Source organism: Leucopleurus acutus (genome assembly GCF_964270905.1).
Source record: "Leucopleurus acutus genome assembly, chromosome: 13".
In the NCBI taxonomy this organism is placed as follows: domain Eukaryota; kingdom Metazoa; phylum Chordata; class Mammalia; order Artiodactyla; family Delphinidae; genus Leucopleurus; species Leucopleurus acutus.
In genome coordinates this window covers 58,085,282-58,105,536 of record NC_139155.1, presented here as the reverse complement: position 1 = coordinate 58,105,536, position 20,255 = coordinate 58,085,282, and the positions used below count along the sequence as shown (strand labels likewise).

General features: G+C 43.2%; 1 protein-coding gene across 1 annotated transcript in view; it reads left to right on the top strand.

Annotated features, from left to right (window-relative positions):
* L3MBTL4 (L3MBTL histone methyl-lysine binding protein 4) overlaps positions 1–20,255 on the top strand; it is a gene marked incomplete at both ends in the record, with an annotated part of 303,064 nt that overhangs the window by 154,013 nt on the left and 128,796 nt on the right. Inside the window, one exon of the mRNA XM_082853718.1 lies at positions 6,971–7,073. Within this exon, the coding sequence (XP_082709844.1) occupies positions 6,971–7,073 (103 nt within the window). The remainder of the gene's footprint in view (positions 1–6,970; positions 7,074–20,255) is intronic.

Below are 20,255 nucleotides of genomic sequence, written 5' to 3'. Positions count from 1 at the left end.
CACTGCACACAGGATTCTGTCCGAACATCAGGACCTCTTCCTTGATGACTCTGCCTTGAACCAGGGTCCCCACTGCCACCCTGTCACTTTCTCTTCCTCCCTCGCACCGTCACTGATGTTACACTGTTTCTTTTTTTCTTTTTTCTTTTTTTTTTTTGCTGTACGCGGGCCTCTCACTGTTGTGGCCCCTCCCGTTGCAGAGCACAGGCTCCAGACGTGCAGGCTCAGTGGCCATGGCTCACGGGCCCAGCCGCTCCGTGGCACGTGGGATCTTCCCGGACTGGGGCACGAACCCGTGTCTCCTGCATCGGCAGGCGGACTCTCAACCACTGCATCATCAGGGAAGCCCTACACTGTTTCTATTTGTAGTTTACTCTGTCTCTGGCACCAGAAGGTGAGCTCAAAGCGGGCAGGTCTTCTGTTTAGTTCACTGTATCTCTAGCATCCAGGGTACACATAACAGGCACTTGGTATCTCTTTAAATGAATGAATAATCCTCAGTGGTTGTCTTTATTTTAAAATTAAGAAGAAATAATGTATCTTTCTTGTCTGTTATCAGTGACATTTGAATCTGTTTTCCTTTTCTGTATCCACTCTAGTGGCTATTACCACCGGGTGCTAATGTCATTTCTCCATAAAACGCTTGCTAAGTGACTGGGGTTGAACTGCATCCTTTCCAGCAGCGGGTAATGAGGGTTGAAATAAGGCTAAGAATGTTGCTGCTCGATCCTTACTTGCAGTGCTGGCCGGCATCAATCTGGGGCTCACTTATATGTTTAAGTGAATAGATCATCTTAATTTGCTTCAGTCAGTGTCAGTGTTGTCGTTCTGCTCTGGGTCATCTCTGTACCAAATAACAGTTGGGAGAGGAAGCTGCTTTCTGCTCAGAAGGAGGGGGATGATTTCAGCTTCTACCCCGTCCTGGCTGGGATGAGGACCCTTCTCATCCACATCACTCCCAGTTGCCAGTTCAGGCCATTTTGAAATAAGGACCGCTCCCTTTCTCATTTTCTAGAGATGAGAACAGCCTCTTGTATTTCTTGATTTTGCCTTTGACCCGTTACATCATCTTTACATCACAACAGGTCTGCCACTCGCATGCAACCCTAGTTTTTGTTTTAGAGCAATTCCTTGATTTCACAAAAGGAAAAACAAAATGCAATTGCTGTTTTATTGTAGGGCTTCTTCAGCCGCAAGTAACATAAAAATCTGTTCACAATACCTTCATCAAAGAGAGGGTTGTTCTTCCTACATGACAGACACTGATGTGCTAGGCCCACGCTGGCAGGTCCTGGGTCCAGGCTCCGTCATCCTTCATTCTCCGCCGTCTTCAACACGTTGCTTCTGTCCTTGTGCTTGTCACCTCATGAGCCCTTATATCTACGTTCTGTGAAGATTGAGGAAGGGGGAAACGGGCAAAGCAGCATCAGCATCACCTAAAAGTAGGCAAAAAAAGTATTTATGAACATCCAGCATTGCCCTCCCCTTAGACTGTACTGCCACTTCCGGGTGTGAAAGAGGCTGGGAAAGGCGGCCGTGTCAGCCAGGCATGGGCACGTTGCTGCCCTGAGCCGAGTCAGGGCTCCTTATCAAGGAGGGTTCGGGGAACGGGTGTTGGGTGGGCACCTGCAGCGTCCGCCCTGGCAGCTGTGGTAACAGAGGAACTCTGTGAGAATGGGGGTCCGTGAGGATGCTTTGTTGTGGTCTCGCGTTAGTACAAACATTGTTCGTTACTCAGATAATTTCCAGTTCACAGGGGTATTTTCCATTTCCTTTTTCCCTTGCAGCAACAGGTCTACCATCAGATTTACTCCTGCCTGAGTAAAATTTTCGTAGAAGACTTGGAATAAATTAGGAGCTATTGATGCTGCTGGTTTTAGCGAGTAGCTCGCAGTAGTTAGCAGACTGAAGATTGATTTTAGACAATCTAAGCTCTGAAATGAGAATAATATGTGATTATGTCACAGCACTGTGGTCAGGCTGTACCAAAACAGCGCTTAGAGGTGGTCACTGTTGCTGTCTTTGTAGTTATTTATTCGTTCACAAACCACACTCTTATTCAGTGTTTCCTGCGTGCCGTCCCTACCGCGGCAGGTGGGGTGCAGCGGTTAACAAGCTAGATGAGGCGGATGTCCTTCTGCCCCGGGCTCACCTGCCAGGCGATGAGCAGATAGACTAGGGAGGGCATTTCAGGCAAAGTGGTAAAAAGAAGGCAAGAAAGGGTGATACGGTCAGCGATGCTCTCTCTAAGGAAGGGATTTTGAGCTGAGAACATTTTTTCTTGAGACCTAATTCTCCAAATAGCCAAGTTACAAGTAAGATATTCTTGGCAAAAATGCAGTTATTTTCTGGGGAAAAGCATTAATTTTATCATCGGTTCCCTTTTTTCCTAGAGGCAATAACATGAACTATTACAGAATTTACCGGTTTCTTCTCACCAACAGACGGTTCTCTGTCTAATTCACCATCGAGTCAACCCATTAAACTTCATCATACAAAATTACCAAGAAAACTGTTAGGTTCTGTGCATTTTCATTGCATGTTCTCCTTGACTTCTTCTTTATATGTCCTTGCTGTGGTTCTTAATGAAATAACTCTTCTCCGATAGTCGGGGTCACGCCTCTCCTTACAGATCCTACAAGGATAGAATTACGACACCCATCAGGGATCTGGAGATAAATATGTATTGATAAATATTTGATGAAATTGATAAAATATCACTTCAAGCCTTGATTGAATCAAGTGCATTAAAATAGTTCTGAAATACTCAGTAGCCTTCATTGGGAGGCTGCTGAAACGTTGTCTGCGCAGAGCTGCATCTGGGCTGGCACGTGGGCACTGGCTTGTTGGCCTGTCTGTGGGTTTAGGTTCTAGGCCTTTGTGCTGGTGGCCTTGGGAGTGTGTTGTGAGGCACGGTTTGGAGAAAAGTCTCTTTATACCCTGTGTTTCTTTCTTTTCTCATAGATTTTTTTTTTTTTTTTTTTTTTACTGTTTGACACAATACTTCTTAATTAGGGGCTTGTTTACAAGTTTTAAACATTCATTTGTTTAATAATTGTTTTCTTTTTCCAAGCTCTTTCTGAAAGCTACCTTGGGGTAGGGCAGCTCTTATTTCTGCTTATCCCTCAAGGTGTTTCACAGAGTTGTGAGGGTGTAATAAGTGTCTAAGGCATACTTTCCTATTGTTCAGTAAATTTAACAAAAATCTATTTGAGGTGCAAATATTTGTTCTAACAGCATCATACACTGGGACCCAGCCTTGGTCAGTACTTTTCTGCCACAGAATCATACTGTAATGCCAATTTCTGGTTTCTATGTCAGCCTCCCTTCTAGACTCTGAGCATCTTGAGGGAAGAGGTATGGAAGGCTCATCGAGTCATTCAGTGAGCATGTCCTGAGCAGTGACTATGTGACTATACTAGGCAGTGCCGACACAATGGTGCAGTACCCCCAGGCTCACAGCTCACGATTCTAATGTGAGAGAGAGAGAGAGGCACTAAACAAATACATCATTTAATTTGTAGTAGAGGTAAGTGCTGTTAAAAAAGGGAACCTAACCTACTCTTGGAAGTTAGCCTGAGGAAGTGAAATGTAAGCTGTGACCTGAAAGATGAGTAGGAGTTTTCCAGGCTGAGAAGTAGGAAGGCCATTCCAGCATGCAAGTGCTCTCAGCTGTGAAAGAACCTGGTGGGTTCAAGGGACAGGAAAAGGCCAGTATAGATGCAGAATATTGAGTAAGGGGAAAGATCAAGTAAGACGCATCTAGAGAAGTAGATAGGAGTTGGGATCAGGTAGGCCAGGCTAAGGATTTGGGACTTAATCCCAAGAGCCATGAGAAGCCATTGAAAGAAGCTAAGAGGGAAGTGATGCAGTGAGATTTGTGTTTTGAAGATGTCACTCTGGTTGCAAGACGGGGACTTGGACTGAATGAAGGATGGTGCTGAGGTCGTTCAAGGGGGAGGCAATGATGGCTTGGGTCAGGGCACCCAGTAGTGATGGGAATAAGTTGGCAGGTGGAAATACCTAAGAGATTGAGGATTGGCCGGAAGTTGGGTGGAGTGAAATGAGGGCAGGAAAGATGTCAAGGATTAATGCAGTTTATTGAGACGAATGGCTCTAGAGGAAAAGAAGTTTGGGGACCAGGCGGTGACTTCAGTTTTGAACATGTTGAATTTGAAACGCCTTTAAGAGATTCCCAACAGAGATGTTGGGTGAAGAGTTGGCTGCATTGGTCTAGAACGTACAGAGCGTCTGGGCTGTAGCCTCTGAGCGTCTATAGCATACATTTGGTGAACGAAGAAATGGATGGCCCAGGAACAAACCTTGGGGTTCTCTGACATTTTAAATTTCACCAGAGGATGAAAAGCTGGCAAAGAAGAGAATGCCCACGTGCTGATGGCGCGAGTGTGATGTCACCCGAGCCAGTGGACAGTAACAGTTCAAGAAGGCGGTAGCCAGCTGTGGTCAACCTAGCGCCAAGGCACTGAGTGTGGTGTGCTCTCAGCAGTGCGTGTTGGGCCTAATGCAGAGAGGTCACGGGTGACCTCAGAAGACAGGCTGATGTGGTTCAAGAAATGGGATGTGAGCAAGTAGAGGGAACCTCCTGAGAAGTCTGGCTGTGAACAGGAGAAGAGGGAACAGCAGCTACAGGGGATTGGCTCCACGGGGGAAGCTGGAGTGTGTTCAAGTGTTGGTAGAAAGGCTTCAGTGGCCAAGGGGCAATTAGATTACTCGATAGCCCAAAGCTCCTGAAGAGTGGGAGGAAGATGAGATCCTAACCTAAACGCTGAGGGTTCGCTCGGGGGAGGGCAGACTGCTCCCTGCACTGTGATGGGAGGGAAGGGGGGGAGGAAGGCCCACGGGCGAGCAGGCTCCTGTTTTCTCGGTGAAGCAGCAGGCGAGCCAGCGACTGAGTCCCGGAGCAGGGAGGTCAGTGGGAGGTTTGGGAGAGCCTGGAGGGCTCAGGTGACACTGAAGACAGACATTGTGATCACACCTAATCCACACTGCTGTGTAATTTTTCCCAGGAAGAGTTAGTTATGAAGAACACAGAGCAGCAGGATAGCACAGCTGATTCATGGCTGGCTTTTTTTTTCCCACAACCAGATGTGATAAAAGGTCAGAGAGGGAAGAGAGTTTATGTCACGTGCAACAGCAGGTCGAATACTGGTGGATAGACTCAGACAAGGGAAGGGAGTCGTGATGCGAGGGGACTGATGGTGGGAAGGAAGGGAGATCAGTGGCCTGGAGGTCCCCATGATGTTGGAAAGAGCCTCAGCAGCGGGGTTACCGGAGTAAAAGCAGCCTGACTACGAGACGATTTGGGAAGCCGTGCCGTGCTGGGTGGCGACGAGATCCGGAGGGTTTTCTCTGCGTGTGCGGCCCAGCCGGGTTTGGGGACGTGGCCCCTGAGGATGAGCCGGTTAATGATCTGTGAGGGCAGCAGATGGGGTAGGACACCCGGGAGGGCGGGCGCTGGGGCCGCCTCGGGCGACGGTGGAGCAGGGACGGAGCGGCACCCGGGGAGCCGGGCCGAGGTCTTGCTGAGCGGTGGGGGCTGGGGGCTGGGGGGTGGGCCACAAGAGGCCAGCGGTGTTGGGGCCTGTTGCATCGGGAGTCTTCGAGGAGCAGGGAGGAAGCACAGTTGAGGAGGGGTGCCGGGAAAAGAGGGCACTATCCTCTCTGCCAGTCCCGGGGCACGTGGAGTGTGAGAAAATGCACGTCTCCTCCTGAAGAAGCTGCAGGGTGCAATGTCTTCACCCAACAGGCAAGTTAAATCAGAGCTGGGAGTCGGAGAAAGTATTGAGACGAGGACAAGGACCCAGGAGCTTGAACAGGAGACGGAAATCCGAGAGCTGGGGAGGGAGGGGGAAGGTGTGGGATCTTCATCAAACGAGGCCCAGAGCAGCATGACAGGAGGGGGTAGCACATTCCAGGAGCCAGAGTGTGTGTGTGTGTGTGTGTGTGTGTGTGTGTGTGTGTGTGTGTGTGTGTGTGTGTGTGTGTGTGTGTGTGTGTGTGTGTGTGTGTGTGTGTGTGTAGGGGGGAGGGGAGGAGAGGGAAGCGGAAACCAGACTGAGAAAAATCACAGAACAGAGCAAGGGGGTTTCAATCCTGATACTCTTTACATTGCCTCTTGGGCTTGACGGAATTCATCTCTGGCCTGGATTCATTATGTATTGTTTAGTATAGTATATGTCGTATACTATAATATTGCATATATATTGATAGTAAAGTATAGAATAGTATAGTATATATAGTATAATATAGTATATATAGTATTGTACGGTGTAGCATATGAAGTGTAGTGTATATCGTTTAGGATAGTGTATTACAGTATAGTACAGTGCAGTATAGTAGAGTATGCTATATATATACAGTATGGTACAGGACAGTGTGATATGGTCTGTACAGAATAGTATCATATAGTGTATGTAGCACAGCACAGCCCAGTACAGAATGGTCAGGCAGTTGGCTCTTCAGCCGCTGGGACACACTTGAGTGGCACAGGGAGGGCCATGTCACTGTCTTCTCTGCGCGCCATTTGCTGGTTCAGTTTCTGTCCACCCTTTGGGGGAGCCTTGCTGTGGCTGAGTGGGAGTTTCATGGGGAGCCACAAACCAGACCTCACCCACTCACCTGCTCAGCTCATGGCTGTGTTGCCTTTGCCAGTGTTATTCTGTTGAAGACATGTCATGTTCTTCTGGGTTTTTTTTTTTTACTTAAATTTCTTCAATGCCTATTCATTTTGCTCAGCCTCTGATGTTAGTTGCTGTTTATATTATCCATTATTCCACTGATATTTTCTGCTAAATCGTTTTATAAAACATCACAAGTACCCAATAAGTGTTTCCGGTGACGGTTTGTTTTTAATTTGAAAAGTCTTGATGAATATCATTTGCATATTTTAGTCTTTCCAGTTCTTCTTTGCTGAGGGTGTTTTCAAGGTATGTTCTTTTACTTCCTGAAGGGGCAAATGATGTGAAAATCCTTCCAGGTCAAGCTGTTTGTCCCACTCCAGGGTGCCGAGGGATAGGCCATATCCGTGGTCCACGGTATTCAGGACATCACAGGTAAAATTTTTTCTTATTTAAATTATTTCAGGGATGAACTGAAACATGATGCAGATTAGCAGCTGTAGGAAACATCGTAATGACCCTCTGGGAGCCAGACACCTCCCCATCATACTCCCCCATCACTGTCCCGAGGCCCCTCTTCAACATTTCCCGTGTTTGCCCAGCCCGCCTTCCTCCGGGAGGCCCGGCCCAGACCACCAGGCTTCCCAGGGCCTCTGCCCTCTGACACTTGTCTCAGCAGGTGCACACGTGCCCCACCCTTCGTCCCTCGTGCTCCTGAATCCTCCCCACACAACTGCCCGTCTCGCCACCTTCTTAAGAAATTCCAGAACCTCCTGCCGCTTCGCCCCTGGCTCTCACCTTGCCTCTGTTTCTTTTTCTCTATCTTTTATTTATTTGGGGATGAGATAATTCTGTTATAGGATAAAAAATAGCGTGAAGTTATGTTGCAGAATATGCCTGTGTTTTAAATATGTGATAATAGTATGGGGAGGATAGTGCTCATAATGAAAAATAAGTACAGATAAGTGTTGAAGTCCTCGCTGCTTTTTCTGTCACCATCAAGTGGTAAAGTAACGTATAGATAAATTATTCATATTGGTGATCTAGTTACAGAATATGTAAATTAAAGCTGAAAAGAATTGACATCAGATTGGTCCAAATACACAGATAAAACAAACACATAGCTAACTATGAAGAGAAAAGGATAAATCATATATGTGAAACAAGGAAATGTTTGTTTGGATAAGAGATCCACAGACAAGTCGTCGCTGTGTCAGGTGCTTGCAGGTCTGGAAACCAGTGCTTCAAACAGCTCTAAATGAATCAAAGCAAGTGTTACTCTAAGAAGTAATGCTGATGTACATAAATATGTTATATGTGTAAATATAATACACTTAATTGAAAGAGTTCTAAGTCTTTTGTCACAGATATTTAAAAATCAAATACCTACTCTTGCACATGTTTGAAAAAGTGACACAAATTGGTTAGTGTATTACGTAAGCTGCTTTGCATTCAAAATCAGACCCTCGTGAATCTCCGTTTGACTTGGCCTCCTGGATGCCCATGTTTTTCCACACAACACTTGTATCATTAAGAACCTTGGTGGTGCAGCATTTCTTGAGTTCTCCGCTCAAAAAGGGGGCTTCCAAGGTGTTGGTAATATTGTTTCTTGATCTGGTGCTGATAACCAGGGATGTATTCAACTTGTGAAAATTCATTGAGCTTAAGTACACTAATAATACTTGTACTTTTCTTTATGAATATATTATACATCAATAAAAAGTTGAAAATTAAAAAAAAACACTAACACTTAAAAGATTATAATATAGCAACCATAAAAAAGAAAGAAATTGAAGACATGTAGACACCTTGGTTACTTGGACAAGTGCAGGACTCGCAGGTTATAAGAGAGGCCCTGGTGGTGAAGCTGGAGTTCTGTACGAGGGAAGGGAGGAAGAGAGAAAAGGACACGGGGGAGCAGGTGGGGGAAAGAGCCATCCCATCATCGGGTCGGGGTCTGTGTGAGGTGAGGACCCTGTCGATAGAACCACTTTACAGACATTACTAGGGGTGTGTGGCTGTGAATAATCTTCTTCAGGCTTTTCTTGTGTGTTTATGTTAGTTTTTAAAAACCTAGAGCTGCAAAGTCCAACATGGTAGTTCTAGTCATATGGATCTGTTTACATGGAAATTAATTACAGTAAAAAATAATGAAAATTTCAGTTTCTCAGTCGCAGTAGCCACATCTCAGTTGCTCAGGAGCCGCCTGTGGCTCGTGGCTGCCGCATTGGACGGCCCAAAAAGTTCCTCTGGACAGCCCTGAGAGAGCGTACCAGGTTCTGCCTCCTCACGGTGGATTTCTGAGTGCCAGGTACTTCTGGATGGATAACTGGACATCCTAGTGCCTCCTTCAAAGCTTGAATCATTATCCTCAGAGTGAGCTGGCCAGTACGTGGTGGTCGGTCTGTCCCTTATTGTCCTCTGCCGTTGCCCGCCTGTGGCACCAGGGCTGGGGTCACAGACATCACCCGGGTCGCTCCTGGGACCGCCGAGGAGCTCACTCACCCCAGCTGACTTGCCCCCCTCCCCCCGACCGCGATTCTTATGTGTAGGTTATTCACCTTCCCCTACTTGGATTCTGAAAACATGGACCAGATCACAGTGGGCACACTCCACTGTGTTTCAGCAGCTTCCCTGAACTTTCTCATCCAGTATGGCCCAAGTGGGTCTGATTGCTGTTCTTAGTTATAGTATCTAATTATGAATAATGTGAAAATATCTGACGTGATTCTCTCCAGCAAGTAGCCTTTACCGGGTTGGCATCAGAACTTTGAAAGAAACCAGAAAAATGTAAAAATAAAGGAGTGTTTGTTAAAAAAGGCATTCTGTGAAGCTTAGAAAAAAATGAGATAACTGAACACGTGATAGAAGAATGGGACTTTTAAAAAATTTTTTTACTTATTTAATTAACATATAGTTGGTATGCAATATTATATATTGCAGGTGTACAACATAGTGATTCCCAATTTTAAAGATTATATTCCATTTATAGTTATTGTAAATATTAGCTATATTCCCTGTGTTGTGCAGTTTATCCTTGTAGCTTATTTATTTTATACGTAGTTTGTACATCTTAATCCCCTAACCCTATCTTGCCCCTCCCCACTTCCTTTTGCCCAGTGGTAACCACTAGTTCTCTATATCTGTGAGTCTGTTTTCTTTTTTGTTATATTCACTAGTTTTAATTTTTAGATTCCACATATAAGTGATATTTCTCTGACTTACTTCATTTAGCATAATGCCCTCCAAGTCCATCCATGTTGCTGCAAATTTCATTATATATATTCCATGTAATTATATATACAATTATATATGTATATATTCCAATGTGTGTGTATGTATATATATATATATATATATATATATATATACCACATCTTCTTTATCCATTCATCTGTTGATGGACACTTAGGTTGTTTCCATGTCTTGGCTATTGTGAATAGTGCTGATATGAACATTGGGGTGCACATATCTTTTTTTCTTTTTTTAAAACATCTTTATTGGATTATAATTGCTTTACAATGGTGTGTTAGTTTCTGCTTTGTAACAAAGTGAATCAGTTATACATATACATATGTCCCCATATCTCTTCCCTCTTGAGTCTCCCTCCCTCCCACCCTCTCTATCCCACCCCTCTAGGTGGTCACAAAGCACCAAGCTGATCTCCCTGTGCTATGCAGCTGCTTCCCGCTAGCTATCTATTTTACGTTTAGTGTATATATGTCCATGCCACTCTCTCACTTTATCCCAGCTTACCCTTCCCTCTCCCCATATCTTCAAGTCCATTCTCTAGTAGGTCTGTGTCTTTATTCCCGTCTTGCCCCTAGGTTCTTTATGACCATTTTTTTTTTTAAGATTTCATATATATGTATTAGCATATGGTATTTGTTTTTCTCTTTCTGGCTTACTTCACTCTGTATGACAGACTCTAGGTCCATCCACCTCACTGCAAATAACTCAATTTTGTTTCTTTTTATGGCTGAGTAATATTCCATTGTATATATGTGCCACATCTTCTTTATCCATTCATCTGTTGATGGACACTTAGGTTGCTTCCATGTCCTGGCTATGGTAAATAGAGCTGCAATGAACATTTTGGTACATGACTCTTTTTGAATTATGGTTTTCTCAGGGTATATGCCCAGTAGTGGGATTGCTGGGTCGTATGGTAGTTCTATTTTTAGTTTTTTAAGGAACCTCCATACTGTTCTCCATAATGGCTGTATCAATTTACATTCCCACCAACAGTGCAAGAGGGTTCCCTTTTCTCCACACCCTCTCCAGCATTTATTGTTTGTAGATTTTTTGATGATGGCCATTCTGACTGGTGTGAGATGCACATATCTTTTTGAATTAGTGTTTTTGTTTTGGGGGCATAGATACCCAGGAGTGGAATTGCTGGGTCATATGGTAGCTCTATTTTTAGTTTTTGAGGAACCTCCTTACTGTTCTCCACAGTGGCTGCACCAGTTTACATTCCCACCAGCAGTGCATGAGGGTTCCCTTTTCCCCACGTCCTCGCCGGAATTTGTTATTTGTGGTTTTTTGTTGAAGGATGGAACATTTTTAGGGAACTATGAGGCAGGATATGTTTTGTATCCAGACCTCACATCCACGGGGCAGCCCCTGGTGACAGCGGGTGACTGGGCTGCAGCTCTTCTGCTGGCCTAGACCTTGTTATGCTGGAGCAGGGCTCCTGTAAGAAAAAGGAACATCTTCAAAATGGAATCACCTTAGTGATTCCATTGTCTCAGAAAAGAAAAATAAAAAGCGATGAGCACCTGTACTTGGCTTCTCTCTAGAATGGAAAAAGACAAAAATTAGAGAACTGAGTTTTCCTTGGACTTACATTTTTATATAGAATTTATAAAGCGTTTAGACCATCAGGTAAATAAATTCTGACTTACCTGTGAAAAGCTTTTCTTACGTTGAACATTATGTTGTGCTCAAGGAAGGGGGAGGAACTTCTTGTTGGAGAAGTGGTGACCGCAAGGCAGTGTAGGAGGGTCGGGTTGCGGGTGATGGAAGGTCGGTTTCTGCAGGTACCGGGCATTTCTGTCTCCTGCTTTAATCACTTTCTATGACGGTCTGTCTTTGGCAATTTTAGCTTTGAGGTGCTCGTTACTCATTGACTGACTGATTCCATTTTCAGTTAATACACTGATTTCTTTTTAACAACTAAATTTGTTTTGTTTTATAAATTTATTTATTTTATTTATTTTTGGCTGTGTTGGGTCTTGGTTGCTGCATGTGGGCCCTCTCTGGTTGCGGCGAGCGGGTTTCAGTCTTCATTGTGGTGTGTGGGCTTCTCATTGCGGTGGCTTCTCTTGTTGCGGAGCACAGGCTCCAGGCATGCAGGCTTCAGTAGTTGTGGTGTGCAGACTCAGTAGTTGTGGCTCATGGGCTCAGTTACTCCGCAGCATGTGGGATCTTCCCAGACCAGGGCTCGAACCCATGTCCCCTGCATTGGCAGACGGATTCCCAACCACTGCACCACCAGGGAAGCCCAAATCTGTTTTTAATTCACTCTAGGTCATGACATTCTGAATGTCATTTCCCAGGTTAGTCAGTTTACTTATGTGACTCTGTGTATAACTTAAGAATTTATTTAAATCCTCTTGTAATTAACTGGGTAAAAAAATTTTTATATCATTCATAATCTGGGGGTTTTGTTTTCATGTTGTTGTAGTCTAAATCTTACATAGCTGTAAAAGATGAAGAATATTATTCTTTAGTGCATGTCTTGGTGGTATCTGTTGAGCATGCCTCACACACACGCGCACACACACACGCACACACACTCTTACACGTGCTAGAAATTTGCTGTAACACGCCCGAAGTTATTATTATACATTTTGCTTCTTATATGTCAGATCAAGAGATGAGAATTTTAAAGTGTTGCTGCATCCTCCCAGAATCCTAGATGTATTATTATAATCATGTCTAGCTTGAGTTTCCTGAAGAATTTAAATTAAACATTCTAAAATGAAAGTTTTTATTTAACTTGTCTCAGATGTGTACCTTTACCAAAGAGTCAGCATTCTATAAAATGCTTTTTACAGTCTCTAGTCCAGAAGATTCTTAAGCACATATTTTTGTATCTTAAAAAATGAAGAAAAAGTAGAACAAGAAGCCCCCCTGCAGTTTCATACAAAACAACTCAATTGACTTGTGCTCCCAAAAAGCCTTCGGGAAGCTGCTTTTAGGAAGGTGGCTGTTTCAGCTGCTTTTCCATGAAACTGTCCCAGGCAGTGATGTGCCTGCAAGGAGTGAATGTTGTTTCCACATTTCATGTCAGAATTTCTCACTCAGATGTTGAAGGCTTGGTGTTTTGAAAGGAAGTAAACAATATTCTTAAAATAAGTTGTCAGCATCTTGTTTTGTACAGCTGACAAGAACGGTGACATGAGGATGTCGCTGAAGACGTTTGAAGAGAACATACCACTTTCAGAGATCAGGCAGACCCCTTGGTATCCTTTTTAGATGAATTTCAGACAGGATTACTTTCGTTTTCATGTAAATAGTCAAGGGGTTAAAAATAATATTCAAAGCTGTTTAGAGTTTAGTAGAAGCTGCATAAACCATTATTTGAAAGAAATTGCATCAGTTCTTATCTGTATGAAAATAAGACTTTGGGCACAAAATTATCACACAATTTACATTTTATTTGAATGAATTTACATAGTGAATAAAAAGAAGTAGGTGTATTTGTTTACATAGAAATATTTAAAGATGACAATACTGGGACTACAAGATGTAAACCTACTTAAGCCAGGGTCCAGGACTAGGTATGTTGTTTTTTCTAAATGAGCAGAACATAGACTCCGGAAGACTTGATCTAACTCTGTGCCATAAAACATACAAGGGTAATTTACTTAGGAAGTAATGATTATTCTTTACACAGAGAGCCAGGTACCGTCAGAATGTAAGGACCCCCGCCCCGGTGCTCCGGGTGGGATGCAGGACCCGAATCGCCAGTGTCACGCCGTAAAGAGCACAAATGGAAAGGAGCACCTGCTGCTCAGGAGTGAGGGGTCAGATAGATCTAAGGCGTTTGGGTGTTCTTCATGGAACCTTCTAGCACAACTCAGCCTCTGTTTGTGGTTTGCCTGGAACTGTTTTGTCAACTCAAGAATTATGATGGAAATTATTTCAGGTTGTTTTCTTCTCTTCACATCTGTTCTCCTACAGATGTGTGGTGTGTGTGGTGTATGTGGCGTGTATCAGTCACTGAGTTAACGTCTGAGGTTTTAGACTGGCCTGAGTTGGACTTGCAGACCTGCCATTTACTATAACTAGGGGGCAAATGGCCACACTACGCTTAGCCTCGGTTTCCTCATCTGTAATTGGGAGGTCTTTGCAATAGAAAAGGTTATTAAATTCCATAGTGAGACTAAGACACATGTAAGTCTTAATGCACTTTATGATACAGTATCATGTTACTGAAAGCATAACTGCAGGAAATATACTGAGAAACACAATAACATTAGGAGATTTTAACTCATCCATTTGAGACTATGATAGATTAAGTAGGGAAAACAAATACAGATATATAGAATCTGAATAACATGATTTTAAAAAGATGAAGACTGACCGGAAGCTGTATGTCCAACTGAAAAAAAAAAAACCTACTTAAGAGCACTTTTCAAAACTCAACTATTAGGCCACAGACAACTTATAAATTCTGAAAACCAAAACAATTCAGACCCATTCTCTGATCAAGTGCAATAAAACAAGAAGTTGTTGGGGGGAAAGCCAGTCACCTAGAAGACATGCAAAAACATTCACAAATACAGCTTAAGCAATCAGAGGGTCAGAGGAGACCCAAACCCAAATCTTAGAAAATCCAGATGGAGTCTAATGAGGACACTAAAGAGATAAACGTTTGGGACGTCACTGTGTGTGTGTTCACAGGTAAATGTAAACCCCACACAGCAAGAAAGAGTGAAAATAAGTTACTTAAATATTCAACTGGAAGAGTTAACTGACTTTTTAGATGAGTAGAAAAAGGAAAGCAAGAGCAAACTAGAAGCTGAAGTGAATGAACTGGAACACAGAAAACAAGTAAACGGGGCAGAGTACCTTGAAACAAAGCAGCGACACTGCAACAGTAGGCCACCCATGGGGGTGCAGTGGACAGTGCGGCGTTCTGAGAGGTGGGGCCCCCGGGCCACAGCTCTTGGGTTTCTTGTTCCGTCGTTTGTCCGACTTTCCGTATGATGTTTTCTTTTAAATGGTTGATCTTCCTGGTGGGTTTTGGGTAAACACAACCTGGTCGTATCACACTGCGTCAGGCCTCTCTCCTCGCAGCCCAGCCCTGGCTGGCCTCAGACTCCTGCCTGGTCACCCCTCACCTGCGAAGCCCTTCTGAGCCGCACGGGGCATGTCAGGTGGTCCCCGAGCCGACACACCCCCTGCAGGTGACCCTCCTGGAGCCGCCTCTGCTCACCTCCCAGTCTGAGCCTGTTTCTCGCAGGTGGACTGCACAGCCGTCTTCCTGGGACCTACCTGCCTGCTGGAATCCCCTCCAACTCCCTCTGTCAGATCCTCCCTGGATTCTGTCTTCATTTCCCTGGTTTATTTCTCCTGGCTTTGGAGCATAGGGTTGTGGGAGATCGTTATTCATTTATTTTTGTGTGTGTCGAAATATGTGTTCTCTCTCCTCAATCACGGTTGTTTAGTTGTGGATAGAATTCCAGTCAGAAAACTTTTCCTTCAGATTATTGAAGACATTGCTGCGTTTTCCTTAAGTTAATGGGAAGTTGGCTATTGTTCAGATTTCACTTCACAGAAGGGATTGTCTTTCCCTCCCACCCACTACGAGAATCTCACCCCAGACGTGGTCGGGACTTCCTGTGTGTTCCCGCTGTGCTGGAATGCGCCTTCCTCGCTCTCTGGTTCAGTCTGGAGACTCACACCTCTTATTTCCAGAAGCCCCTGTGTGAGTTCTTTCTGCCATCTTTTCTCTTTGCTCCATTTGTTTTCCTTCACAGATGCCCAAATTTTCTCTCCTTTCTTTAAACGGCTTGTCTTTTGTTCGCTTCCTTGGAGTAGCTTAACTTTGTCTTACAATCCTTTGATTTTTTTTTTTTTTAACCATACTGTGATTTTTTTTCAGTCTGTGAGAACATGTCCTTATTCTCTGATTTGTTTTTTGTTGCATCCTGTTCTTATTTGCTGGGTTAACTTAACCAACATTGACTGGTTGACTGGTTAAGTTAACCCAGCATTGACTTTTTCCCCAGGTACTTGTGTTTTGATTTGTTTTCCAGTTAGGTTGGTCGGCTTCTTTCTGTCATGTGAGAGGCATTTCTCAAGTCCTGGTGGTCTTTCTCCAGGTTCACTCTTTCTTTTTTAATTAATTAATTTAATTTATTTATTTTTGGCTGCGTTGGGTCTTTGTTGCTGTGCATGGGCTTTCTCTAGTTGAGGCGAGCGGAGGCTACTGTTCGTCATGGTGCACGGGCTTCTCATTGCGGTGGCTTCTCTTGTTGCAGAGCACCAGCTCTAGGTACACAGGCTTCAGTAGTTGTGGCTCGCGGGCTCAGTAGTTGTGGTGCACGGGCTTAGTTGCTCCGCGGCATGTGGGATCTTCCCGGACCAGAGCTCGAACCCGTGTCCCCTGCATTGGCAGGCGGATTCTTAACCACTGAGCCACCAGGGAAGTCCCTCCAAGTTCACTCTTGAGAACAAGGCACCAGCAAACCTTGCCTGTGTGCTCAGGGCCTGCCAGCTGGTGGGATTCAGGGGCAGTGGTCAGGAGGGGACTGGCCAATGTTGAGGAGCCTGAGTCACCAGCAGGGACCCCTTCTTCTAGTAAGTGCCTTCCAGAAGAGACTTGCTTCCAGATGTTTCCAGGTGGGTTTTTGTGACATCTTCTCTCTGCAGACTCTTGGCTCCCAGCCTGCCCATTTTCCAGCCTTGAAACTGCATGAACCTCTGTTATCTGCTGTCATTTCTTCTCTCATGCTTTGTCCTTCTGTATTTAGACCCTTTCATTTATTTATTACTTTTTTTAGTATCGAGAAAAAGGATTGATTATCAAGGAAAAATGATAAATTCAGTTTTCCAGTCTGCCATTTTTTCTCTCACATTTTTTTTAAGGGTTTTTTCATGTACTTTATTATTTTTTTTTTTTTTTGCGGTACGCAGGCCTCTCACTGTTGTGGCCTCTCCCGTTGCGGAGCACAGGCTCCGGACACGCAGGCTCAGCGGCCATGACTCACGGGCCCAGCTGCTCTGCGGCATGTGGGATCTTCCCGGAGCAGGGCACAAACCCGTGTCCCCTGCATCGGCAGGCGGACTCTCAACCACTGCACCACCAGGGAAGCCCCCTATTTTTAAATAGATGTTTATTGGAATATAATTGCTTCACGGTACCGTGTTAGTTTCTGATGCACAGGAAAGCGAATGAGCCATATGCATACACATGTCCCCATATCCCCTACCTCTTGAGCCTCCCTCCTGTCCTCCCTGTCCCACCCCTCTAGGTCATCGCAAAGCAGCGAGCTATCTCCCTGTGCTATGCTACTGCTTCCCACCAGCCAACTATTTTACATTGGGTAGTGTATATATATCGATGCTACTCTCACTTTGCCCCAGCGTTGCCTTCCCATCCCATGTCATCAAGTACATTCTCTATGTGTACCTCTTTATTCCTGCCCTGCAACTAGGTTCATCAGTACCTTTTTTTTTTTTTAGATTCCATACATATGCATTAGTATACGGTACTTGTTTTTCTCCTTCTGACTTACTTCACTCTGTATGACAGACTCTAGGTCCATCCACCTCACTACAGATAACTCAATTTTGTTTCTTTTTATGGCTGAGTAATACTCCATTGTATATGTGTGCCACATCTTCTTCATCTATTCATCTGTCAGTGGACATCTAGGTTGGTTCCATGTCCCAGCTATTGTAAATAGTGCTGCAATGAAACATTGTGGTGCATGTCTCTTTCTGAATTATGGTTTTCTCAGAGTATATGCCCAGCAATGGGATTGCTGGGTCATATGGTAGTTCTACTTTTAGTTTTTTAAGGAAACTCCGTACTGTTTTCCATAGTGGTTGTATCAATTTACATTCCCACAAACAGTGTAGGAGGGTTCCCTTTTCACCATACCCTTTCTAGCATTTATTGTTTCTAGCTTTTTTGATAATGGCCATTCTGACTAGCATGAGGTGATACCTCATTGCAGTTTTGATTTGCATTTCTCTAATAACTAGTGATGTTGAGCATCTTTTCATGTGCCTCTGGACCATCTGTGTGTCTTCCTTGGTGAAATGTCTGTTTAGGTCTTCTGCCTATTTTTTAACTGGGTTGTTTCTTTTTTTGATATTGAGCTCCATGAGCTGTTTCTATATTTTGGTGATTAATCCTTTGTCTGTTGTTTCATTTGCAAATATTTTCTCCCATTCTGAGGGTTGTCTTCTTGTCTTGTTTATGGTTTTCTTTGCTGTGCAAAAGCTTTTACGTTTAATTAAGTCCCATTTGTTTATTTTTGTTTCTATTTCTGTTACTCTAGGAGATGGGTCAGAAAAGATCTTACTGTGGTTTATGTCACAGAGTGTTTTTCCTATTTTTTCCTCTAAAAGTTTTATAGTGTCTGGTCTCACATTTAAGTCTTTAATCCATTTGGAGTTTATTTTTGTGTATGGTGTTAGGGAGTGTTCTAATTTCATTCTTTTACATGTAGCTGTCCAGTTTTCCCAGCACCACTTATTGAAGAGGCTGTCTTTTCTCCACTGTATATTCTTGCCTCCTTTATCAAAGATAAGGTGGCCATATGTGCGTGGGTTTACCTCTGGGCTTTCTATCCTGTTCCATTGATCTATCTTTCTGTTTTTGTGCTAGTACCATACTGTCTGGATTACTGTATCTTTGTAGTATCTTTGTCTGAAGTCTGGGAGTCTGATTCCTCCAACTCCATTTTTCTTTCTCAAGATTGCTTTGGCTATTTGGGGTCTTTTGTGTTTCCATATGAATTGTAAGATTTTTTGTTCTAATCCTTTGAAGAATGCCATTGGTAGTTTGATAGGGATTGCATTGAATCTGTAGATTGCTTTGGGTAGTATAGTCATTTTCACAATATTGATCCTTCCAATCCAAGAACATGGTATATTTCTCCATCTGTTTGTTAGCTTTGATTTCTTTCATCAGTGTTTTATAGTTTTCTGAGTACAAGTCTTTTGCCTCCTTAGGCAGGTTTATTCCTAGGTATTTTTATTCTTTTTGTTGCAGTGGTAAATGGGACTGTTTCCTTAATTTCTCTTTCTGATTTTTCGTTGTTGGTGTATAGGAATGCCAGAGATTTCTGTGCATTAATTTTGTATCATGCAACCTTACCAAATTCATTGATTAGCTCTAGTAGTTTTCTGGTGGCATCGTTAGGATTTTCTATGTATAGTGTCATGTCATCGGCAAATAGTGACAGTTTTACTTCTTCTTTTCCAATTTGTATTCCTTTATTTCTTTTTCTTCTCTGATTGTTGTGACTAGAACTTCCAAAACTATGTTGAATAACAGTGGCAAGAGTGGACATCCTTGTCTTGTTCCTGATCCTACTGGAAATGCTTTCAGTTTTTCACCATTGAGTGTGATGTTCGCTGTGGGTTTGTAATATATGGCCTTTGTTATGTTGAGGTAGGTTTGTTTTATGCCCACTTTCTGGAGAGTTTTTATCATAAATAGGTGTTGAATTTTGTCAAAAGCTTTTTCTGCATCTATTGAGATGATCATATGATTTTTATTCCTTAATTTGTTAATGTGGTATATCACATTGATTGATTTGCGTATACTGAAGAATCCTTGCATCCCTGGGATAAATCCCAGGTGATCATGGTGTATGATCCTTTTAATGTGCTGTTGGATTCTGTTTGCTAGTATTTTGTTCAGGATTTTTGCATCTATGTTCATCAGTAATATTGGTCTATAATTTTCTTTTTTAGTGATATCTTTTTCTGGTTTTGGTATCAGGGTGATGGTGGCTTCGTAGAATGAATTTGGGAGTGTTTCTCCCTCTGCAATTTTTTGGAAGAGTTTGAGAAGGATCGGTGTTAGCTCTTCTCTAAATGTTTGGTAGAATTTGCCTGTGAAGCCATCTGGTCTTGGACTTTTGTTTGTTGGAAGATTTTAAATTGTGGTTTCAATTTCATTACTTGTGATAGGTTTGTTTATATTTTAATTCTTCCTGTTTCAGTCTTGGAAAATTGTAGCTTTCCAAGAATTTGTCCATTTCTTCGTGGCTGTCTGTTTTATTGGCATGTACTTGTTTGTAGTAGTCTTTTACAATCCTTTGTATTTCTGCAGTGTCAGTTGTGATTTCTCCTTTTTCATTTCTAATTTTATTGATTTGCGTCCTCTCCCTCTTTTTCTTGATGAGTCTGGCTAAGGGTTTGTCAATTTTGTTTATCTTCTCAAAGAACCACTTTCAGTTTTATTGATCTTTGCTATTGTTTTCTTCATTTCTATTTCATTTATTTCTGCTCTGATCTTTATGATTTCTTTCCTTCTACTAACTTTGGGTTTTGTTTGTTCTTCTTTCTCTAGTTCCTGTAAGGTTAGATTGTTTATTTGAAATTTTTCTGTTTCTTGAGGTAGACTTGTATTGCTATAAA